The sequence below is a fragment of the Oncorhynchus nerka genome, linkage group LG24, assembly GCF_034236695.1.
Source record: "Oncorhynchus nerka isolate Pitt River linkage group LG24, Oner_Uvic_2.0, whole genome shotgun sequence".
Classification (NCBI taxonomy): domain Eukaryota; kingdom Metazoa; phylum Chordata; class Actinopteri; order Salmoniformes; family Salmonidae; genus Oncorhynchus; species Oncorhynchus nerka.
Genome location: NC_088419.1, coordinates 62,242,064 through 62,268,597, shown reverse-complemented (window position 1 = coordinate 62,268,597; position 26,534 = coordinate 62,242,064). Strand labels below are relative to the sequence as shown.

The 26,534-nt window shown below is 40.5% G+C and overlaps 1 protein-coding gene across 1 annotated transcript; it reads right to left on the bottom strand.

Annotated features, from left to right (window-relative positions):
• Window positions 1-13,011: 13,011 nt before the first annotated feature.
• LOC115108388 (major facilitator superfamily domain-containing protein 12) lies at window positions 13,012-26,534 on the bottom strand. The gene is made up of 10 exons (XM_029632647.2): window positions 25,784-26,534; window positions 23,807-24,017; window positions 23,317-23,449; window positions 21,727-21,930; window positions 21,542-21,634; window positions 21,324-21,416; window positions 21,040-21,210; window positions 20,839-20,933; window positions 15,844-15,974; window positions 13,012-15,129 (listed from the first exon to the last, which is right to left on the bottom strand). The coding sequence occupies exons 1-10, from the start codon at window positions 26,061-26,063 to the stop codon at window positions 15,083-15,085; spliced, it is 1,458 nt and encodes a 485-aa protein (XP_029488507.1). The 5' UTR covers window positions 26,064-26,534; the 3' UTR covers window positions 13,012-15,082.

The window sequence follows — 26,534 nt, the reverse complement described above, 5'->3', positions numbered from 1 at the left end:
CAAATCTGTGAACAAAAGTGATGGTCCCTTAATCAAATAGTTAGATTATCACACAAACTCGTGATAGGTCATATGACTTTCTGATGTAATTCTATATTCCACATGAACTAATGCTATTTTCGTCTCTCATCTAATGCTTGTATATCAATGTTTAGGTTGTTTAACTTCATCTTTATTGCAGCTCTGTAAAAATAAAATTAAATCAATTCAGTCATGTCACCGTGCCAAGAAACAAAATGCAATAAAATCAAGACAAATGTGCAATTGACGTCATGTGCAAATGTTTTTGCTGTAATGTCTTTTATCTAACTAAACTTACAAATGTATTGTCTGTGGTCCTCTGTGATCTCTGCTCTCTGTTCCAACGTAAAAGGCTAAAAGTTCAAGCGCAGGACGTCCATATGTCAAATCTACAGCGGGACCAACCAGTTACTGCATGAAAAACAACGTCTACAGGTCTGGGACTGAGCAGAAATGAGAGTTCATACCATTCTATCAGTAGATAACAAAAAAGTGCACGATAATAAACCAAAAGCAAATTCAGTATTTTGGAAGCAAATAGTCATGAAATTAGTCTACCAAGAAATAAACAAACTGTAATTAAAAAATGTCAGGACATTCAGTGACTACTAGTGACACCTACTGTTGAGTCTCCACTCTAGACTCAGAAATATGATCTGAAAAAAAGAAGAGGTTCATTACCACCCTCTACTGGTGATGAAATATCTAATTACAACGTCCTAGTCCACATATTATTGCAACTAGTGGGATTCAACAGGTTAGTTTACCTGACCTCAGTAGTCAACAAAAGCAGTGACCTTTCAAAACCGACTGAAGGTATCCTCTCTCTATACACATTCAGATAAACTCAAGCCCTGGTAATGCCCACTTTAAGGGTGATGTTTGTAATTCAAAGTTAATGCCCTAAAGCCAGGTAATATCTAAGCCTCTTCAAATAGATGAACCATGCCCAGGCTCTCACTCATCGAGGATAACTTGCACTCTGTAAACACTTAGACTCCCTTTTTACATGTTCAAACTTTTCTAAAGTGCAAAGAAAGTCCCACACAAATCCGGCAAGTAATCCAAAAACTTAATCACGCTAAATGCACAATTTCCAAAAAGGAGAATTACACTAAACCCAATTCAATCTAATGAAAGCTGGGATGGGATAGAAAACTCTGAGGAAGGCCAAAGTTGAACAGGCAAGTGTCCTAAAACTTTAAACCTCCCTTATTCAATCTAGTAGGGATTATCTCAATGTAAAGCAGCAAGTGCAACTCCCTTATTTAACAAATAACTCAGTTCTGAATCAGTACCATACCGCTGCTCACTTCAACACAAAGAGTATCAGTACTGAGTAGGCCTATTCTATCCATATGAAAGGTCTGTTTATAAAGCTATATAATCTATTATATGTTTTTAAACATCCTTGTTGTCACGGTTTATTTGTATAGGACTGTGGACATGAAAACATCATCAAAAACAACTGACTGATCATCTGGCCGAAGCGGCTGAATACAATACATTTTCCCATTATACTACTGATAAGCAAATAACCACTAATGTCTTACAGAGCAAAATAATGTCCCTTTCCAATGAATACAGTCTATATAGATGATACAGAATGTTACATATTGTGTGTGTCATGATCAAAATCAATTGAATACAACCAAATAAAGTTTTTTTTAAATGTACAGTATGTCCTGACATAGAGCTGGGACGATAAACCGAACATTTTCGACAACAACGATTTATCGAGGACATTTACCAGATATTGATAATCACCACAAGTAGCCGAGAAATGTGACGTTTGAAATGAAATAATTCTGCTAATATGGGCTATCGATAACGTTAGGTATACAATTTATAGTTACAACATTCAAAGTATTAGTAGTAGTTCTAAGAGTATGGTAATTTACAAAAGTAGGTTAACTGGTGCACATTAAAGTTAGAAACGTATCGTTCTCGGGATAATTCAGTCAATTTATCATATTGATTTTTGTCCATATCACCCAGCTTTATCTTGAAAGTATGTACAACTTCTGTCTTGCAGACACCATGATACCACAGTGTTTCTAAACCCAGAGAGACGACGCAACATCACAAGACTTCCGGGAACACTTTTGAAACAGACCAACCAGGCCAGGGCAGGATTCGAGAAGAAAATGAAAAATGAAAAAGCGAAACATTCTTCCTTAGTTATTCATTTTCTAAAGGCATAACCTTGTACAACTTTGTATCAAAAAGGTGCGCTGCTCGGCCCAAGACGCCGTTAGACCCAATGACGTACTCCTACTCATGAGCTTAGCTTGTGTCGCCATGGCATCGCTTACAAGAGTGATCTGGGATTTCTATTGGAAAAGCAGTTTCTGCCTATCGTCATACTGCACTGTCTTTGATGATACTTAGCACAGAGTGATGTACTTATTAAAGTGGCAATCAGCAGTTGAAACAATAAAAAAGCGACATCCCTGCCCCTGTTTCGGTAAAAAGCTGAGAAATTGGGCTGGAGAAACATAACCACTCAAATTCATAGACAGGGCTATGGATGCAAGGACTGACCATCCATGATATCAAAATTATACTTTTAACCATGTTTTGATGCTAAATAGGGTTTGTTTACATGTATTTGTTTACAAGCATTGGAGTAAAACAAACCTACATTTTGGGTTCTGATGGATGTAGCAACTGCAGATTGCCTCTTCAATGAATAGTATCTTGGGCCAAGTGAAGCCAAGACAGACCAGAGGGAAAAGGATAACATGGAATATAGTGTACAGTAACTAGGAAGGATTGCCACAACATTGCGTGCATTCCTTAAGATCTGATAGCACAGATGGTGTGAGGATTATACTGGCCGATTTGCAGAGAAACTGAAAATAAATTTTGGCCTCTTTAAAGAGGGGGATAATCTGTAGTTTAGAGATGGCCCTTTCTGTGCTTCTCCTGGGCTGTTAATTATGAGTTGGTCAAGAAGAGAGTGCATCCTCCTCCAGCATCTTCTCGTCACTCAACGAGGATGTCAGGAAGGTAATTTTTTTGGGGGGGAAGTGTCCGAATTAGTTTCGTTAAGGTTTAAAAATAGATGAATAGAGAGAGCAAGTAACAATATCTTATTTTGTCATGCCAGCTCCTCCTGTATGTCGGAATCACATGTCAATGGAGATAAATGACTGTTTACCAGTTTCTCAAATAACCATTATGTTCCCCTAATTTTAGCCTTGTTGAAGTAGCCTATGGTTCTCTGAATAATTCACGTCAGTTTCCAGACATCTGATGTCATGGCCTGGAACCACAATCCCAGGGCTGACTCTGTTCCCCCAGAGGATAGGAGAAGGGCTGAGGAAGGAGATCCACCAGCATAAGGATACATTTTACTGCCCTCTGTGGCGAACAGCAACATCCAGAGGACGCTTTAATGAGGTCGGGCTAAAAAACTAGGCACGGATGGTAGCAGAGGCAATACGCACATTGTTCTAAATTCTCACTGCAACGCTGGACAATGATGCAAGCTAAACAACGAGTGTCAGCTGTGTTGTGCTGGGGGGTTGGTTGCAGAGCGACACATTGTGTACAGACACTGCTAAGGCAGTCAACAGTGAAAGGCTCTCTCGCTCTCCAGACTTCCTGATGAAAGCCAGTGAAGATAATGTGCTTTATCTCTTCGGACCTCCTTCCTGATATATCACCCAGCTAGCTGCACTATACATTATTGGGTAATAAATGCAAAATCGGCTCATATAAACATCCGGCATTGGAAAGCACTGACTGGACAATATGCACAAAGACTTCAGAGTACGATCAAAGGCCTCTCATGCACCGTCCAAAATACGATTTAATCAAGCTACACTTAAAGCTGAGTTACAGTACAAGAGCTCTTCCATGTTGCCATTCATTATTCAATCATCACTGAGTAATTCCTCAATACAAACCCTTGTACTAAAAGACATACAGTACAGGCCCTGAGAATAAACTGTCATTAACACGTTTTTATGTTAGATGCAAAGAACTTAAAAGAAGTACATGTTTATAAATGTCCTGTCAGAGGGATAAGGAACTTGGAAGGATTCCTCCCGAGTAGCACAGTAGGGGTCTTAAATCCAAGCCCAAATTCTGATTTTCACTGAGCTGCAACTATAGCGTAATGCTGCATGAGCCTGAAGTCCACCAAACTTTTGGTCATGTAAATGTTGGTATTTAATTTCCCAAACCCATTAGACATTACAGCCAACACTAATTCCCTCCCATCATTTGGCCCCTACTTTTGGAAATCCTACATTCTGAAGAAATGTTTCTTTGATGAAGGATTTTTATTTGGTTCCCTTAAGCATGGTGTAGATCAGATTTGACTGAATCAAAAATGTAAACATTGGTACTTGGGACATGTCTACATTATAAAACGCAGAGGCAAGAGACTTTGGCAAAGACTTTAGACTATCAAGTATTGGTCAACTGAAAGTTTCTGAAACTTTGATTATAAAGTAAATCAAGGCCAATTTGGAATATCATTGTAGTTCTCACACTTCATTTTCCATGACAATATTTGGAATCAGCACATCAATAATGGTAAACCTCAGGCCTCCCGAGTGGCGCAGTGGTCTAAGGCAGAGCATCGCAGTGCTAGCTGTGCCACTAGAGATTCTGGGTTCGAGTCCAGGTTCGGTCGCCAGCCGCCCGCGACCCGGGAGACCAATGGGGCGGTGCACAATTGGCCCAGCGTCGTCCGGGTTAGGGGAGGGTTTGGCTGGCAGGGATGTCCTTGTCCCATCGCACACTAGCGACTCCTGTGGCGGTCCGGGAGCAGTGCACGCTGACATGGTCACCAGGTGTACGCCGTTATCTCCGACACATTGGTGTGGCTGGCTTCCGGGTTCAGTGTGGCTTGGTTGGGTTGTGTTTTGGAGGACGCACGGCTTTCGACCTTCGCCTCTCCTGAGTCCATACAGGAGTTGCAGCGATGAGACAAGACTGTAACTACCAATTGGATACCACGAAATTGGAGAGAAAAAGGGGTCATTTTTTCTTTAAAAAAATAAATACAAAAATTGGTAAACCTCTATATAAAAATGCATGTGCAGTAAACAGTGACATAATAATAAGGGAAAATATGAAGGTGAGGATGGAAAATCCTCTCACATCCCTTAAAAAAAAAATGTATCCAAATGGATTTGTGTTGTATCTCCCCTTTTGGAAGGTGAACTTCTTTTTCCGGCTTGTACTGCCTTTTACACAAAACCACAACCCAGTCCAACATGTGTCACCCATTCCTAATGATCTTGGCAGAGGTTTGCATGGGGGGGAACAGGAAGCTCCAGTAGTACACAGACATGCATTCGACTGGGCATAATGGCTGTTTTGGCATAAGTTTGTTATTCAGAAGTAAAGAAACAGACCATTAGGGCAGGACAGTGGTTTGTGCTCAGCCTCAGCTAGAGATGGCTGTTGACTGAGACCATTCAACTAACCTAAACCCTTGTCAATCTTTAGCAACAGCAATGTCTGTTTATTGTAACTGTCACTCAGGCATACAGTGCCTTCAGAAAGTATTCACACCTCTTGAATTTTCCACATTTTGTTGTTACAGCTTGAGTTTAAAATTGATTAATAAGATTTCGTGTCACTGACCTAAACACACACAATATCCCATAATGTCAAAGTGGAGTTATGTTTTTAGAAATGCCTCGAGTCAATAAGTATTCAACCCCTGTGTTACATAATATGTTACATGGACTCACTGTGTGCAATAATAGTGTTTAAAGACCATGGTTTTACAATGTCTCGCAAAGTAGGGCACAAATTGGTAGATGGGTAAAAATAAAACAAAGCAGATATTGAATATCCCTTTGAGCATGGTGAAGTTATTGGAGGGTGTATCAATACACCCAGTCACTACAAACAAAGCCGTCCTTCCTAACTCAGTTGCCGGAGAGGAAGGAAGCCACTCTAGGATTTAACCATGCGGCCAATTGTGACTTTGAAACAGTTTTTAATTACAGAGTTTAATGGCTGTGATAGGAGAAAACTGCAGATGGATCAAAAACTGTAGTTACTCCACAATACTAACCTAAATGACAGAGAGAAAAGAAGGAAGCCTGTATAGAATAAAATATTCCAAAACATGCATCCTGTTTTCAATAAGGAAAATATGGCAAAGCAATTAACGTTATGTCCTGAATACAAAGTGTTATGTTTGAGGAAAATCAAACACAACACATCACTGAGTACCACTCTTCATATTTCAAGCATGGTGGTGGCTGCATCATGTTATGAGTATGCTTGTCATTGGCAAGGACTAAGGAGTTTATTTAGGATAACAATAAACTTAATGTAGCTAAGCACAGGCAAAATCATAGAAGAAAACCTGGTTCAGTCTGTTTTCCAACAGACACTGGGAGATTTACCCTTCAGCAGGACAATAACGTAAAACACAAGGCTAAATCTACACTGGAGTTGCTTACCAAGACTACATTGAATGTTCCTGAGTGGCCTAGTTACAATTTTGACTTAAACTGGCATGAAAATCTATAGCAAGACTTGAAAATGTTTGTCTAGCAATGATCAAAAATCAACTTGACAGATCATCTTAGATACTTACCCAAAAAGACTCACAGCTGTAAATCACTGCCAAAGGTGATTCTAACATGTATTGATTTAAAGGTGTGAATACTTATGTTAATAAGATATTTACGTATTTCATTTTCAATATATATGCAAAAAATTCTAAAAACGTGTTTTCCCTTTGTCATTATGGGGTATTGCATGCAGATGGGTGAGAAAAAATGTATTTAATCGATTTTGAATTCAGGCTGTAACACAAAAAAATATGGAATAATCAAGGGGTATGAATACTTTCTGAAGGCACTGTAGGCCTTTATGGAATGAAGAGAATTAATCATATAGGCTAGATTCACATTCAGAGAGAAGGACTAAGCTACTCATCAGCTCTAAAAGCTTTTCATATGTGCAGGAGAAGAAAAAAAAACTCTGATGAATTGAATGAATTGAGTATCAAAGCGGCACGCTATTTTGATTTGATGTTTTCCAAAAGGGTACTTCCAGGGTGATGGCAGCAAAACGGCTCCGCACACATACAGGCAGGATCAAAAGTTAACTCGAGCAGCTAATGTTGACAAAGGAGAACATGTGTGAAACACCAGCTAGTGAGACAGCTCATTTCTCATAGTGGGTCTGACAAACAATCAAAGAGCAGCATTTTGATTAGTTATTAGTTAGGCCTCGTAGCCAGTCTTAATTGCCAAGCTGATTTAAACAAAAGTGCGGGTGGCTAATGCAGAAAGAGAGAACGACCGGGAGGATAGCAATCACCTTTGTTATAATATGGGAGAAAAAAACACAATTTATTACAGATGAATAAATAATCCAAACTGGGAACTTGAACATTAAGCAAATACAGACCATTCTGAAGGAAACTGGCTGAGAGAAGACAGGAGCAGGCCAGACTTTAGTATACAGTGTAGGAACTGATGCCTAGTCACTATATTCCTAGTTATATGTCCATATCTACATCAATTACCTTGTACCCCTGCACATTGACTCAGTACTGGTACCCTGTGTATATAGCCAACTTATAGTTACTCATTGTGTATTTATTATTACTCTTCTATTATTTCTCTATTTTCTTTCTCTCTGTATTGTTGGGAAGGACCCGTAAGTAAGCATTTCACTCTGTCGACACCTGTTGTTTACCAAGCATGTGACAAATACAATTAAAATACATTTGATTTACAGTAGAATGTACAAATACTGTGCAGTGCATACCCATAGAACAGTGTATATGCATATCACAGTAGGAATGGTATAGACTCAGCATAATGATAACACCCAAAACATTTGAGAGCTTGATTATTTACATAACTACTGATATTGTATTTGACTGCCAAATGTTGACCAGGTTCACATAACTGCAGTTAGGATGTAGTCCGCTCTTACTGAAACGGAACACGAGACATTAGCTTTCGTGTACAACTTAAAAGTATGTTTATCTTCTTATGTTTAGCTTCTCCAACATTTTGGGGACAGAAAATAGTGTCTGTGTTCAAATGCATTTGACAGTGTAATCCACAGATTTGTCGCAATTGAGCTAACACAACCACAAAACATGTGAAAACGTGTGAATGCGTGCATGAGAGTGGTTCTGGGAATATGCGTGACAGTACTTATGATCTACATGATAGTGTAAGCAAACAGATATTTTTTAGCTGATCAGTTATAAGAGCATACTCTGTCTCAAGTTTCTCACGAAGAGAGAAGTGGGGCATCCGGTCTAAATGCATGCATTTAGGTCAACAGAAAGACCTTGACCTCGTTTATTCCCCATTTGAGTAATGAAACAAACACAATGTCAATTGTTTCCCCCTCAACACATACTAAAATATAGATTTTAGTTCATAGTAATCAATCAATGAACTACAGTGGAACTATTGTCTCTATTAGTTGAATGTTTAGTGTATTTTTGTGTGTAGTGATGCATGTAATATCTCTGAAGACACCAGGGGACACCTGCTGCCCACATGGTTTGTGCAGATTCATCAACATATTGACTTTCATACTATTTACCAAGAAATAAAGAAAATAAACTATCATGTCATTTATTCCGTGGGCTATAAATCATGGTGATGGTGGCCCACATATTTTGATCAAAACAAAGTTCTGTATATTGGCACAGGACAGACAACACAGTGACGTTCACAAAGTTAGTATAGGCATTCACTGTTGTTTTGACCACTTGTATATTAAGTTTAAGTATAAGCAATTAGCCTAGGCCTAACAATCTTTGAATTCATGCATGTTCAAACTTTGCATTTTGGAATAATATCAACATCAAACAAGGTTATTACGAATTTCCATGGTCATTTTTGTTTAAACTATAATAAATCTGTAAACTACAAAGCAACTGAAACATCTAGATGCACAACAATATTCAGTAAGATATCAGATAGCATAAAAACCAACTTCAAACTGAAGGTAGTTTTAACAAAAGCGGTGGATAAAGGCAATACAAATTCTGATTTCAGGAATGCTTAAAACACTGACCATACATAAAGACTCAAATGAGTTCAAATGTGAACTCACCATCCACCAGGTTTTGGCCGTCATGTCATAGCACAGCTGCCATTTGATAGCGTTGTCTGCTGCCTTGCCACCCATATGTGTGATGTTGGGGAGCTCCATGAAGAGCCAGATGTAACGATACAGTGAAGCACGGACGCTCAGCACAGCTCCAGTCTCACAGTCAGGCAGGAGTCACTGACACACAGCTACCAGCCCTCTCCGGCATCTCCCTCTCTCATCCTTCCTTACCTCCCTGCAAGGCTCTCAGAGAGATTTGGTAGTCTACAGAGAGTGGGTAAAACCAGGAAGATTAGGACACCAGCAGCCAACTGCAGCCATACACACACACACTCACTCCAGACCATATAGACACCACCACCACAGGCTGCTAGACAGCCTACCAAATTCCAGCTGTACTAACCCCCCCCCACACACACACACACAGACACACATATTCACATGTTTGAATAGTATATCAAGCACACGTTTGGAAAAAACATAAGAGTGGGAAGATATTCAAAGAAAAACAACAGTACAGAACATATTAAAAATGAGACTATCCTAAAAAGACATATAGGCTAACCTTTGTTGAAGAGAAAGTACAAAATGACCCATGTTCAAACGACCCATTCTTAAAAACAATCACCCCCAAGTTATAAGAAGTGGACCCCACGAGGCAATCCTACTTCAAACAAGCAAGAGGCTGTGCTTTAAACTTTGCAAGCCCCTTTCTATATAGCTTTGAGTGAGCTTATGATACAGGGGCATCCGGTCTGTGGCTTTTCTCTCCCCCCCAGCCAAGGGAAGCCATCAGAGAGAGCAGCTTCTCACCCATAATAACCACACAGCTGGAGTCAGTTAACAAGGCTGTCTTCCAAGATTTTCATTCTTTTTGGACTTTAAATGGAGAGAAACTCGTTACATGCTTTCATCGGAGTGTAGTCGGCAGGCATTCTGCAGTGGCTTTTTCTTTTAAAGAGTGTAGAAAACAAATGTCTCTTCCACAAATCCTCCCCACTCCCCAGGCTTGAGGTTCCCAGCCTTTGATTCATTAACATGTGTTTTGACCACATAAATGCTGAACGTGCATGGAAGAGATGTAGGTTACTCGTTTTGTCTTGTTATTCTTCCTTTGTTTCTCTCATAACTGTTTCTGTGGTCAAAGATATCAATGACCAAATAATATGTTGTTGCATGTTTCATGGTTTTAAAACTGTGCCAAAAAAAAGAAAAAGAATGAAGACCACCACACAGGTTTAACTATCCATGGGGTGGCAGGGTAGCCTAGTGGTTAGAGCGTTGGACTAGTAATCGGAAGGTTGCAAGTTCAAATCCCCGAGCTGACAAGGTACAAATCTGTTGTTCTGCCCCTGAACAGGCCGTCATTGAAAATAAGAATTTGTTCTTAACTGACTTGCCTAGTTAAAAAAATACCTAGATCTAAAAAAGATCACTGAAATTTACAAAAGTTATGGTCAATGCAGAATTCTTTCTCATAATCTAAAACTGCATTTTTCAACTATCACTTTGTTTTTGACAACCCTAAGTGTTGGGATGAAAAATACAAGTGAGCAGGCTATGGCATCAGTCCAACTAGTGTCTCAGAGCATGATGTTGGTTCAGACACTTCAGTTAGCATCTTCTCAGTTAAAAACAGAAGGTCTGCATGAACCACTGTCTAAACCAACCACATGTTTACTCTGACTTTATGAGCAAGCATGACCATAGAAAAAGGGCAAACCTCAGACGAGGATGACATTTCACCAACCTTCTTGGGGACAATTGGCTGAGACAGACTCAATGTTTTAAAATGATATTTCAGGCTTGAAAAGTGGAAAAGGCTGGCATTATTCAAACATAAAACCACAACTAAACTGTAGTGGCGCTCCGCAAGTAAAACCAGAGTCATTTGAAATATCCTCTTGAGGTGATACGCAACTTCTAATGGCTGGTGAAAACTCTTTCAGGTTATAAAAAAACAGGCCTCCTTTATAGGCTGTTGTTGGATCACACATGATGTTGTAAGTATGTACGCTGGAGTAATGACATGGTAGTAAATGGGACTGTTTGAATTCCAGCTCCAGCAGGTCTGATCTGGACTTCTGCTGGCTGAGTTGGCATCAGAACTCATGTACATTCTTTGGCCATCCACAATGAATCATGATCTATCCTTACTCTGAAAATAATGACATACACTGCGACAGTAACCTTTTCCCTCCTCTAATTCTCTCTTTTCTCAGAGTTTCATCAGGACAGTGTGGTCATATTGTGGCAACACTCTTTCCATACCATAAAGAGATGTTTCCCCAACCATAAAAATAATAATTGTTTCAAAAGGAAGGCTTAAAGTTGAGATATTGTTGTGCCCACCAAAGGGGCATCATTCCATGACCCACAAACGTAACCCCATTAAATCAGGCACTCAACAAACAACCTCCATAACTCACCAGAAAATACATATTATTGTCCAGCAGTGCGTAGACATCAATAGAACCCTCATTAGTCTTCAACTGAAGAAAACACAAAACCAGTATCTGAGTCAACATAGGCCTACTGTAGGCTAGTGGGCTACTTAGCAGATCAGGTCTGTCAATAGGTAAAATAGCTATGGTCCCAACACTGGTCCAGGGCGTTCCTGCAATAACAAACATAGCTAGTAGTCGACTGGCTACATAAGCCCTACTTGAATTCAAACAAAAAAATGCATTGACATTCTGTTACGTCGTAATTATGTGTTCTAATGTGTTTTAATGAGACTATCTATTTAGCTGCCTAGCTAAATAAGCAGCGTATAACAGCTAGCTAGCTAGCACTTCTGCAGCCTTCACCTTTTTTGCCTACTTTTTGTGGGTACGTAGCTAAATTTAGTTTCAAACATCTTGTAAACACAAGATGAAATAGCGTTTCTTCTAAACGTCGAGTGAACATTGATTCATTTATTTGAATGCAAAATGTTAGCAATGTACTTCTCAATGACTGGCAAAAAAGTAGGCCCATGCAACGCGTTTGAGCCGTCAATCATCCACATTTTGACTGCAGCACCTGACCCGAGGGGCCTGTTGCACCCATCACACCACTAATGAGTTAACTTCAGCATTGTCTTCCTGTCTCTATGTAAAATATAAAAAGTATATAATTAAAAAAAAACGAGAATGGAAAGAATTGTGCAAGCGAACAGCCGGGTCACAAACAGACCAATAACTGCAATTCAAGGCCAGTACCACAGTGGTGTGCAGAACGGCATCTCGTAATGCACAACTCGTCAATCCCTGTCATAGATGGGCTATTGCAGCAGATGACCACACCGGATTCACTCCTATCAGCTAAAAACAAGAAGAAGCGACTCCAGTAGCTCGCGATCACCAACACTGAACAGTTGAGGAGTGGAAAACATTGCCTGGAACATGTTATTACGTTCAGTTTACTTGAGTGGCCTGAGCAGTCCCCAGACCTCAACCCAAAAGAGCATCTTGAGATGAGATGGAACGGGCTGTTCGCAGCATGAACGCACTACCGTCCAATCTGCAGAAACTGCGTGATGCCATGGCGTCAACATGGACCAACATCCCCGTGGAACGTTTCTGACACCTTGTAGAATTACCTGAATAATTCAGGCTGTTCTGGAGGCAAATGGGTGTACCTAATAATACTGACTGTATATGTTTCACCCACAGTAGTTTAGGCCAGTCAAACATCTCCTTAACTGTTTCACCTAATCAAGGGCTTGATAATCAGCTGAAAAGTTGAATCAGGTGTGACAGCTTTTGAATAGTTCAAATACATGGAATCACTGGGGTCCCTGAGGTGAGGTTTGAAAAACCCTGGTTAAGGCTATACTGGCCTACAACAAATTATGTATATTGTTACCACAAATGCAATGAAGCATTTAAATATAGCATAGTCAGAGTAAAAATAAAAACATAATTTCAGTACATGTCCATTGTCCAATGCTTTGTCTTTTATTGCAAAACAAATTCAACTCAAGGTACTCAACTCTAAGCAGCAGGGCAAACACACAGGAATAGGTCAGTGTGTCACAGATCCAAGAGTGCAACCCAAGCAGCTGTCGTGACTTGCCACAGTTATGTTGGGACACAAGAACTAATGTAAATGTCAAGTTGCTGTTTTAAGCCATGAAATATCTTCAGAAACCGAGACGTTGGCTATAATTACATCTGTTTGAGAGAATTCGATAGCTTCAAGGGGCCACAGAGCATAAAAGGGACATAGAATTGACATTGAAACAATGGACACCAGTAGTTTTTTAAAATCAAGAATAGATGGGTTGGCCAAGTTAATTTTCAAACATGCTGCTGTCCTAAAATCAAGCCTCCTTATTTATACAATTGCTCACCAAGCACTTATAGCTTTATCTCTGGCAACACACTGGGGGAATTTCTGCTGTTTACATTCATCAGTTAACACTGAACAAAATATGTTCTCTGACTCCCTCTAACTCTATTGGAAGTATGCATCTGTGTGTTTTAAACACTAATTAGATGGTGTGTAGGAGGTGGTTTATGGTCAATCTGACACATTAATGAGAAAGAGCTCAGATTTAATGGGATTTATCCACTGATTAAATATTCCTCCTGAAGGAAGCATGATAGCTGTAGTTGACAAGTAAATGACCATGTGACATGTGCCTTCTTGGTAGGAGGTGGTTCATTTTCCAAGATACAACTGAAAAAAAAAAACTGATGAAGCAACTAGTGGTGTAGAATGGCATGTAGACTATCTTGATATACAGTATGATTACATTTAAATGGGGCAAGAAAATGTAATCTAAAACATTTATTTGTCATATGGACTCATGAAAACAAGGGGTGTCAGTCCTGAATAAGCCTCTGATGATGGTGTGCTTTCTGTACAACACTGTTCCAAATCTATAGCCCCTGAGGGGACCACTCACAGTGTACCACCGCTCCCACCCCCCACCAATTGCCAGCACAGACTCCCAATTAGTGGTTCAACTAACAAGCAGTGATGACGCCCGCACTCCAAATTACCCAAGACCGCATCTCTAAACAGTGCTTTGGGGAATCAGTTAGACGGCTGTAGGCTGAGCAACAAGCCCATCTCACAGAGAATAATGAAAGGACCTTTTCTCTCTTTGCTTCTCTTGATTATATTTCATAACCTTTGGACTCAACTGACTGTACTCACCAAATGGTTACAATGTGTAACTCACAACATTAAATTCAACCTTAACAACCACATAAATCCAACCTGCAACGTGGTCAATTGCGATTGCTACCCAGGGAGCCCACCTGTGGAAAATAGTATGCAACTGTACTGATGATGAATTGTCTCATCTCTCTCAGTGAAGATGTGAGTGAGATGTAAATGTTTATTCCTCAGAGACAACTCATCTGCATTTTCATCAAAAACTAGGCATTGTGGTCATTTTGTCCCACCATGTATCAGGCAAGCGTGTCCAAAAGCTCTCAATATCTTAAGACACAAGACATTAACATTTTAAATCTGAAAAGAATCATCCAGAAACAGTTTACATCTCTGCGTTACTGACAATTTCTAAATCTATACAATGAAAATCTGAAGGAAATAATGGAGACAATACATAATAACAGGGGGTGTGTTATTTCATAACATCTATGGAGGAAAAAAGTGATTCCCTTTTAAGTGTAAAACATTGACATGTCTGTAAGTAGGCGTACAGTACACAGTATTATTATAAAGTAGAATAGTGTAACCATTTATTGGTACCCATCATTGTAAATAAGAATTTGTTCTTCACTGACATGCCTAGTCAAATAAACATTTTAAAAATAATTTTCTCCCCCCCCCCCATAAATGCAGTAAATCTAAATCACTTAAAAGGTATAGATAGATATGAGGGTGTTAATGTCTTGCTGTAAAGTTCCTGTGGTATTTCCAATGGGTATACTGAAAGTCTCCTGGTCTTTGTCCTATGAACAGGCACAATGTTTTCCCCACAAATGAATCAGTGTAAAGAATCTGTTCTTCAGTTGACTCCTGTGTAGTTTCATTCTCTGTCTTCTGCCTCCATCTGGACAGAAGTACTGGGTAAACCTATGAGGAGAGAACAATGATAGGAAATACATAGCTAATGCATTATAGGAGATTTTCAACCAGTGTGCCCATGTTTGAGCGCTGTTGTGTGCAAGGGCCATATCAATCTGAGGTGTAGTTCAACATTTTTCCACTAGATGGAGGCGTGGCTTTATTTTATGGCAGTAAAAAAAAAGTTTGGATTAGACATTATTTGTAATTAGCAAATACAAAATCCAAGTCAAAATATTTCTGGAATTAGTAGCGCAAGCTTGCAAATATAAAAAGCTAAGCATATTATCTAAATACCTTCAAGCTGCATGCGGACTAATTTTAACCCTTCCCCTGTCAAAAGTTATTTGACGACCAAAACAAAAAAACACCTCTAAAGAGCAGATCTCCCACCGTTTAACTGATTTTACTGTGAGACTGGAATACAGAGCTGTAAGTTACAACACCACCTACACCACCATACCCTCTGCCAAGATGATACTCTCACAACCCAATAACCAGATATTGCACACACTCAGAGATAACATCTGCATTCCCCTGCTCAGACGTTGCATGCATCAACCAATGGTTGCGTACCACGTCATCGACTATGCTGCCGTCACCAGATTGCTATAAAATATGTGGTTCTTTGATACGTGAAATACCTATCCAGGTGTAAGATCTGGCATGCTTCAGCAATGTCTGAGCAGCGGAACATGACCAACAACTGATTTGAACACTTACGTTGGCGGATCCTAATAGGCCAGATGAGGAGGGTGCATAGGGAAATTGCTGCTGCTAAGGCCACACCCCCGGTCACAATCACCATGACATCACGATAGAACCACACACTTTCTGGACAGCTGTCTTGTGAACTGTATACAACCAAGAGCGACAGTTACTCGTAAAGTTGTACCCTGGTTTCCCTTGGGGTCTGCAAACCGCACTAAAGAAGGGATATTTAGAAGAACAGATCCCAGTCTGGTCCTTACTCACTAAAGGGATATTTAGAAGAACAGATCCCAGTCTGGTCCTTACTCACTAAAGAAGGGATATTTAGAAGAACAGATCCCAGTCTGGTCCTTACTCACTAAAGGGATATTTAGAAGAACAGATCCTAGTCTGGTCCTTACTCACTAAAGGGATATTTAGAAGAACAGATCCCAGTCTGGTCCTTACTCACTAAAGGGATATTTAGAAGAACAGATCCCAGTCTGGTCCTTACTCACTAAAGAAGGGATATTTAGAAGAACAGATCCCAGTCTGGTCCTTACTCACTAAAGGGATATTTAGAAGAACAGATCCTAGTCTGGTCCTTACTCACTAAAGGGATATTTAGAAGAACAGATCCCAGTCTGGTCCTTACTCACTAAAGAAGGGATATTTAGAAGAACAGATCCCAGTCTGGTCCTTACTCACTAAAGAAGGGATATTTAGAAGAACAGATCCCAGTCTGGTCCTTACTCACTAAAGGGATATTTAGAACAGATCCCAGTCTGGTCCTTACTCACTAAAGAAGGGATATTTAGAAGAACAGATCCCAGTCTGGTCCTTACTCACTAAAGGGATATTTAGGAACAGATCCCAGTTGGTCCTTACTCACTAAAGAAGAACAGATCCCAGTCTGGTCCTTACTCACTAAAGAAGGGATATTTAGAAGAACAGATCCCAGTCTGGTCCTTACTCACTAAAGAAGGGATATTTAGAAGAACAGATCCCAGTCTGGTCCTTACTCACTAAAGAAGGGATATTTAGAAGAACAGATCCCAGTCTGGTCCTTACTCACTAAAGAAGGGATATTTAGAAGAACAGATCCCAGTCTGGTCCTTACTCACTAAAGAAGGGATATTTAGAAGAACAGATCCCAGTCTGGTCCTTACTCACTAAAGAAGGGATATTTAGAAGAACAGATCCCAGTCTGGTCCTTACTCACTAAAGGGATATTTAGAAGAACAGATCCCAGTCTGGTCCTTACTCACTAAAGGGATATTTAGAAGAACAGATCCCAGTCTGGTCCTTACTCACTAAAGGGATATTTAGAAGAACAGATCCCAGTCTGGTCCTTACTCACTAAAGGGATATTTAGAAGAACAGATCCCAGTCTGGTCCTTACTCACTAAAGGGATATTTAGAAGAACAGATCCCAGTCTGGTCCTTACTCACTAAAGAAGGGATATTTAGAAGAACAGATCCCAGTCTGGTCCTTACTCACTAAAGAAGGGATATTTAGAAGAACTCACTAAAGAAGGGATATTTAGAAGAACAGACAGATCCCAGGGATCTTTAGGAACAGATCCTGGTCCTACTCACTAAAGAAGGGATATTTAGAAGAACAGATCCCAGTCTGGTCCTTACTCACTAAAGAAGGGATATTTAGAAGGATCCCAGTCTGGTCCTTACTTAAAGAAGGGATATTTAGAAGAACAGATCCCAGTCTGGTCCTTACTCACTAAAGAAGGGATATTTAGAAGAACAGATCCCAGTCTGGTCCTTACTCACTAAAGAAGGGATATTTAGAAGAACAAGAGTCTGGTCCTTACAGATATTTAGAAGAACAGATCCCAGTCTGGTCCTTACTCACTAAAGAAGGGATATTTAGAAGAACAGATCCCAGTCTGGTCCTTAACTAAAGGGATATTTAGAAGAACAGATCCCAGTCTGGTCCTTACTCACTAAAGAAGGGATATTTAGAAGAACAGATCCCAGTCTGGTCCTTACTCACTAAAGAAGGGATATTTAGAAGAACAGATCCTATCTGGTCCTTACTCACTAAAGAATTTAGAAGAACAGATCCCAGTCTGGTCCTTACTCACTAAAGAAGGATATTTAGAAGAACAGATCCCAGTCTGGTCCTTACTCACTAAAGAAGGGATATTTAGAAGAACAGATCCCAGTCTGGTCCTTACTCACTAAAGGGATATTTAGAAGAACAGATCCCAGTCTGGTCCTTACTCACTAAAGAAGGATATTTAGAAGAACAATCCCAGTCTGGTCCTTACTCACTAAAGAAGGGATATTTAGAAGAACAGATCCCAGTCTTATTTAGAAGAACAGATCCCAGTCTGGTCCTTACTCACTAAAGGGGATATTTAGAAGAACAGATCCCAGTCTGGTCCTTACTCACTAAAGAAGGGATATTTAGAAGAACAGATCCCAGTCTGGTCCTTACTCACTAAAGATCCCCAGTCTGGTCCTTACTCACTAAAGAAGGGATATTTAGAAGAACAGATCCCAGTCTGGTCCTTACTCACTAAAGAAGGATATTTAGAAGAACAGACAGACTCACTAAAGGGATATTTAGAAGAACAGATCCCAGTCTGGTCCTTACTCACTAAAGAAGGGATATTTAGAAGAACAGATCCCAGTCTGGTCCTTACTCACTAAAGAAGGGATATTTAGAAGAACAGATCCCAGTCTGGTCCTTACTCACTAAAGAAGGGAACAGATCCCATTTACTAAAGAATTTAGAAGACAGATCCCAGTCTGGTCCTTACTCACTAAAGAAGGGATATTTAGAAGAACAGATCCCAGTCTGGTCCTTACTCACTAAAGAAGGATATTTAGAAGAACAGATCCCAGTCTGGTCCTTACTCACTAAAGGGAATTTAGAAGGATCCCATCTTCCTTACTCACTAAAGGGATATTTAGAAGAACAGATCCCAGTCTGGTCCTTACTCACTAAAGGGATATTTAGAAGAACAGATCCCAGTCTGGTCCTTACTCACTAAAGAAGGGATATTTAGGAAGAACAGATCCCAGTCTGGTCCTTACTCACTAAAGGGATATTTAGAAGAACAGATCCCAGTCTGGTCCTTACTCACTAAAGAAGGGATATTTAGAAGAACAGATCCCAGTCTGGTCCTTACTCACTAAAGGGATATTTAGAAGAACAGATCCCAGTCTGGTCCTTACTCACTAAAGAAGGGATATTTAGAAGAACAGATCCCAGTCTGGTCCTTACTCACTAAAGAAGGATATTTAGAAGAACAGATCCCAGTCTGGTCCTTATTCACTAAAGAAGGGATCAGATCTAAAGAAGGGATATTTAGAAGAACAGATCCCAGTCTGGTCCTTACTCACTAAAGAAGGGATATTTAGAAGAACAGATCCCAGTCTGGTCCTTACTCACTAAAGAAGGGATATTTAGAAGAACAGATCCCAGTCTGGTCCTTACTCACTAAAGAAGGGATATTTAGAAGAACAGATCCCAGTCTGGTCCTTACTCACTAAAGAAGGGATATTTAGAAGAACAGATCCCAGTCTGGTCCTTACTCACTAAAGAAGGGATATTTAGAAGAACAGATCCCAGTCTGGTCCTTACTCAAAAAGAAGGGATATTTAGAAGAACAGATCCCAGTCTGGTCCTTACTCACTAAAGAAGGGATATTTAGAAGAACAGATCCCAGTCTGGTCCTTACTCACTAAAGAAGGGATATTTAGAAGAACAGATCCCAGTCTGGTCCTTACTCACTAAAGAAGGGATATTTAGGAACAGATCCCAGTCTGGTCCTACTCACTAAAGAAGGGATATTTAGAAGAACAGATCCCAGTCTGGTCCTTAAAAAGAAGGGATATTTAGAAGAACAGATCCCAGTCTGGTCCTTACAAGGGATATTTAGAAGAACAGATCCCAGTCTGGTCCTTACTCACTAAAGAAGGGATATTTAGAAGAACAGATCCCAGTCTGGTCCTTACTCACTAAAGAAGGGATATTTAGAAGAACAGATCCCAGTCTGGTCCTTACTCACTAAAGAAGGGATATTTAGAAGAACAGATCCCAGTCTGGTCCTTATTTAGAAGAACTCCCAGTCTAACTAAAGAAGGGATATTTAGAAGAACAGATCCCAGTCTGGTCAGATCCCAGTTACTCACTAAAGAAGGGATATTTAGAAGAACAGATCCCAGTCTGGTCCTTACTCACTAAAGAAGGGATATTTAGAAGAACAGATCCCAGTCTGGTCCTTACTCACTAAAGGGATATTTAGAAGAACAGATCCCAGTCTGGTCCTTACTCACTAAAGAAGGGATATTTAGAAGAACAGATCCCAGTCTGGTCCTTACTCACTAAAGAAGGGATATTTAGAAGAACAGATCCCAGTCTGGTCCTTACTCACTAAAGAAGGGATATTTAGAAGAACAGATCCTAGTCTGGTCCTTACTCACTAAAGGGATATTTAGAAGAACATATCCCAGTCTGGTCCTTACTCACTAAAGAAGGGATATTTAGAAGAACATATCCTAGTCTGGTCCTTACTCACTAAAGGGATATTTAGAAGAACAGATCCCAGTCTGGTCCTTACTCACTAAAGAAGGGATATTTAGAAGAACAGATCCCAGTCTGGTCCTTACTCACTAAAGAAGGGATATTTAGAAGAACAGATCCTAGTCTGGTCCTTACTCACTAAAGGGATATTTAGAAGAACAGATCCCAGTCTGGTCCTTACTCACTAAAGAAGGGATATTTAGAAGAACAGATCCCAGTCTGGTCCTTACTCACTAAAGAAGGGATATTTAGAAGAACAGATCCCAGTCTGGTCCTTACTCACTAAAGGGATATTTAGAAGAACAGATCCCAGTCTGGTCCTTACTCACTAAAGAAGGGATATTTAGAAGAACAGATCCCAGTCTGGTCCTTACTCACTAAAGAAGGGATATTTAGAAGAACAGATCCCAGTCTGGTCCTTACTCACTAAAGAAGGGATATTTAGAAGAACAGATCCCAGTCTGGTCCTTACTCACTTGCAGGGATGCAGTCTCTGGATTATGATGACACCAATGCCATTGGCCACCTTATCTGTGAAGCTCATCGCCCCGTACACAAAGGCCCCACTTTGCTGCCGAACAAGGTCACAGTTCATTCCTTTGACATGGTCATGGTGAGAAAGGTCATGACAACAGTGGAGGCAAATCATCTAGCTACAACATACAGGGTGTTCCTACCGTCTGTTCTCCAATCAGTTTGGCCGTCATGGAGAGCGACATGACCAGGATGGTGGCAGAGCCTGCACCCAGCAGTACAGCAGCTCCATAGATCAGCCTCCCTATGTTCATGCTCACCAACACCCAGGAGGAAAACCCCAGGATCAGCACGAGGCCAAGCAAATAAGTCATCTAAGGAGAGGGGGAATTACAAAATAAAAAAAGGGTATACAAGAAACTTAATACTAGGGCTTTTTATATGATTTTTATGACAGTTTTAAAACATCACAGACAGAAAAACTCACACTAATGCCTACAAGCTTGCTGATTGGCTTCATGACCAGAGAACACACAAACCCACTGACATACATCACTAAAGGAATGGTGGCAATGAAGTTCTGGAAAAGGAGAAGGAAATGAGCCCAACATTAATACACAGTCAGCAAGTTTCACAAGCACAAAGGATTCTGAAGAATGGTTATAAATGGCACCATTATAATGTATTATACACATGTAGCCTTACCTTTGGTAGCAATAAGGAGTTGATGAGATACATGGAAACGTAGGTCTGGGACAAGTTGACTATCAACCTGGTGCACATGTACAGAAAAGCAACCTGGAACAAAAGAAGCAGGTTTACAGTTTAAAATACACTTCCACAAAACCTAAAGGTAATTTATATTGTATACACTCAGATTAGAGAAAGACCTGGTAAAATGAAGGCTCCTTCAGCCAATGATTCCATTGGAGGAGAGATTGGGGTATGGTGTTATGGGAAGTTGGGGAGATCAGGGGTTGACTCTCATCATTCTGCGAGCCTGGCTCTTCCCTGTGAGGAACCCTCTCTCGGGTGCCCAGGTGGAAGACGAAAGAAAACACTGCCCCGATCCCCAGCACAATGAGGGACAGATCCTGATGGCAGGAGACCGGACAGGGGAGGGAGAGAGACAAAGACAGACGAGAGAGAGAGAGAGAGACAGAAAGACAGAGGGAAACAATATACAGAATCGTCACCTTTATTCACCAAGTACATTTACCCATACCCAGAATTTGCCTTAGAGAAGGCGTTGCCAGCAATAGACAACATACAAAAGAGAATATTGACACAGACATCATACAGAATATGCAATATCGGAACAGTAAACATAAAACTCTGGAGTATAAAGCTGATTACAGAGGGAATATACAATACACAGAGGGGACATAGAGATATATAGCAGAGGGATGCTGCCGTGGTGAATATATACAGTGCATATACAACGTTGTCGACATAGCCCAAATGCAGTACAGTGCAGATTTGCATTAGAGGTCATTGATGACTAGGTGCAGTAATCGGCTCAATGCAAAATCAACTAATCCCTATGAACCTGATGGCCGGTTTATGAGGGGCACAGCATGTTGGATGAAACTGTTCAGGTGGCTTTGGTCATGATTGATAGAAAGTAGATGGGATGGGTGCAGGGTGGTGGGGGTATAGTCCTGATGGCTGAGGGTGTTGTCAACTGAGGGGCAAGATGGCTGAGGAGGCTATTGATGGCTGAGGGCACTTTGTTTCAAAACGACAGTAGAACTTGTTTGTAGTTTGTGATCTGTCGGAAACCCTTCCAGAGAGACGAGCAGTCGTTGGAAGCGCTCCTTGAAACAACATTTGGCCACTTTAATCCCCTTGTTGAACAGCTGCTTCAAAGTTCAATAATCATCTTTGTTGTTACGCCTATGTGCCACCTCTTTAGCTAAGTGCAGCGCTCGGAGTTCAGCATCAGGGTTTGTAGTTGTACTTTTTGACAAAAGTGCTGGTTAGACTGCAGTTTTCCTCACAAACACTGACGTAAGATGTGACCCTGTCAGTGTAATCGTGAATGTTGGCGTTTTCATCTTTGAAAATGTCCCAATCGGTAGAGTTCAGGATAAAGTAATATCCAGGATTACAATCAAGATCAGCCTACCCACTGGGTACAGATGTCAATTCAATGTATATTCCACATTGGTTCAATGTAATTTCATTGAAATGACGTGGAAACAATGTTGATTCAACCAGTGTGTGCCCAGTGGGTAGTCTGGGTACCAGTCTTTTTAACTAACATTCTTCTCCTTGCCACTCCTGTCTTTGGCAAATGACAGGAGTGACAAAGAGTGGAATGTTAGTTAAAAAGACTGGTACCCAGACTACATTCAGCCATCATGACTAACAATCTGAACACCCATGTGTGCTTAAGGACTAAGTGATCTTCCCATTTCAACTGTATTGTACCAGAGTACCGTTTGTAAAACAGTGAGGTCAGGAAGGGCAGCTCTTACCCTGAATATGGGAATGTCAACAATGCCCAAGCTGTCAGTGACAGAGGGATCTCCAGTCTGCTGGGCCTGGAAGTGAAAGAGTAACAAGGCCACAGCATACACTGTAATATTGGCCACCACCGTGAACGCATACCTACACAGTGAGAGAGACGGTACAAGGTTGTAAAACTACATCAGAAGATGTCACTAATTATTAGACTACGTAATGCTGGTGGAAAGGTGGCACCTTCAATGGGGAGAACGAGCTCGTGGTAATGACGAGCGGAATGGTATAAAATATACCAAACATAATTTGCAAGTTTGATGGCATTCCATTTGCACCATTCTGGACATTATTATGAACCATTCTTCTCTCAGCAGCCTCCTGTGGTACAGTACCTTCATTTTTCACTTTCAACTCATTTCCTCATAAATCTTTTTATTTGGGGCGATAAGAATCACCTCACTAGCTTGCTGTTTACCTCCTGCTAAAGTAGTCTATTCGGCTCACCTGTAGGCAGTGAGCTCCACCTTGGCATGCTCACTGGACACCAGCTCTGGGATGAGTGACAGGTGGGAGATCTGGGTGGCAGCCCAGCCAAACTGGAAGATGATGATGAAGGGGGTGAAATAGGTGAGCCACACCCACTGTGGAGTGTTGTCACCACATCCCAGACACGGGTTAAATATGAAGGGAAAGGAGATAAGTACACTGATAGTGCCTGTAAGGGTGGAGGGATACGAGGGATGAGATCAGGGTAAACAAACTAACTGCATGGAACTAACAATAAAGAGAAATGTGGACAGGACAAAAAAATAAAAATTTCATGAGCCTGTTGTAATGATGTTTAATCAGCTGGTCCAGTTATACGATTATTAGTTAATTGATGGTTTTTATTATACAGTATAATCCTGTACAATATTATGACTATATTTTACATTTTTATCCCGAGTAATTAGGGTTAAGTGCCTTGCTCAAGAGCACATGCAGATATTATCTAGTCGGCTCAGGGATTCAAACAGCGACCTTTCGGTTACTAGCCCAACGCCCTTAACCACTACGCTACCCGCTGTCCTACATGTACATTTACTGGGATTATTTCAGAATTACATTGATAATGGTCCAGTGTGTGGGACATTTCAAAACCTAAAGCTGGGCACCCTTACTAGGTCCTTGACCCCCCCAGAGCAGCACTCACCCTGTATTCACAGAAAGTTGCTGGTTCGAGTCCTGCCTGTTCCCCCTCAAATACTACATTGCTGGCAGTGGTGAGATGATCCCAACAGTAGCTATATTTTTATTAACTTGCCCAGTGATTTTTTTGTCTACAGTTATACAGTTTGTATAGAAAATAGATTCCACAATACCCTTCATAATTTTCAATGTAGTCATTTAGCAGACACTCTTATCAAGAGCACATACATTTTCGTAATGGTCCCCCGTGGGAATGAAACCCACAACCCTGTCGTTGCAAGCGCCATGCCCTACCAACTGAGTTACATGGGACTCAAGACTGTTGGAAAAACATTCCTCATTAAGCTGGTTGAGAGAGTGTCAAGAGTGTGCAAAGCTGTCAAAGGCAAATGGTGGCTACTTTGAAGAATCTCAAATACATATATTTTGATTTGTTTAACACTTTTGGTTACTACATGATTCCATTTCATAGTTTTGATGTCTTCACTATTATTCTACAATGTAGAAAATAGTACAAATAAAGAAAAACCCTGGAATGAGTAGGTGTCCAAACATTTGATTGGTACTGTGTGCCAACATAACGCCAGGGTCCGCGCCTTGGTGTAACTTGCACTGTAGATCTGAAATAATTGGTTGGTGGAACGTGCCAGCCAACCAGAAAAGCAAGGGCAAGCACAATTCAGGCATTCTTGAAATACAGGAAAATCCTTGTCCTGCAAAGAAACATAATTTTGATAGTTGAAAAATATATTTTGCAAGCAGTAGGCATTTAGAATTAACTAGATTGGAATGTATAGTTACGTGATTAAATCACGTGCTCCCGTGTACCTTCAAAAGTATTCGGCAATCACTTTTTCGAAAAACATCCGTTTCCATCATCATTTGTCGCAATAAAGGAAGTTCAATAAAATAAAAATACACCCGTCTAACAGATACAAATATTGTTGATCTTTAGAAAACGTATCCTCTGTAGTTTCCTTTAGGCCTACACATCTCGCAATGATTTTGTTTTGTTATTGCGACATTTCATTAGTCTAATAAACCTGGGACAATTGAAACCTACCAACGGTCTCAAGATTGTAGGATCTGTTCTCTTATTCTCATGTGTGCAAGAGATTTTCGACAGAAAATCTAGCCTACCTGCATGTAAGTATAGAATTATGTCCTCTGCCAAATGGTCTGGATCTTTATGGCACAGGTGCACTCACCCAACAGTGTTACTGGGTAACCCAATTGCTACATAACTTTAGTTAAACCAGGCTAATCAATTATCATTATTGAAGTCATACTTACCGACTAAATGCCATGTTTTTCTTTTGCCATATGCTCCACATCCAGCTGTTCGATCCGACTCGATACCGACAAGGGGCGTGGAGACACCATCCGCTATTTGACCTATAAACAGCAATACACCTGCATATGTGCTCTTGAACCCAAGCACGGAATGGTAGTAGACCAATAGGTAGGTAAACCATAACGACGCGCAAAGGTCGTTCAAAAAGTGACCAGCTGCGTAACACAACCGCCTGAAGAGGGGTAAAGACCGCTCATTAGAGAGCAACTGGTCAGACATAACTGTTACCAACAATTTCACTTCAATATCAGTGATTTAAAAAAATAAGTTCCTTTCATATCCCCAAAAACGAGCTAAGGATACACTTCTTAATTGCGCAAGGCAACTCCAAAAACGCTCGACAATATTGCTAGAAAACTGAAACCAGCCAAATTAGGATTACATCAAACTGTTTCCCCGCTTGATCAGCTGAAACGATTTAACATAGGATTAGGTCAAACTAGGTCCTAAAACAAAAGACACTTTACGCAGGCTGAGTCTCAACCTACACCCACAGGCCAGAGACTCCTATTCACTGGCAAAATTATGTTTAGAGTGAGTGCTCATGTCTTCAATGCCGCCTGTTAAAACGAAACCCATGAATTTGACGTGGTTCTCCAATTGGCATTTCCAGTCCTGTAGAAACCAATATCATCCAAGTGCAGACTACTCAATGTAATCTAGCCTTGGAACAGACTGAGCCTCCTACAT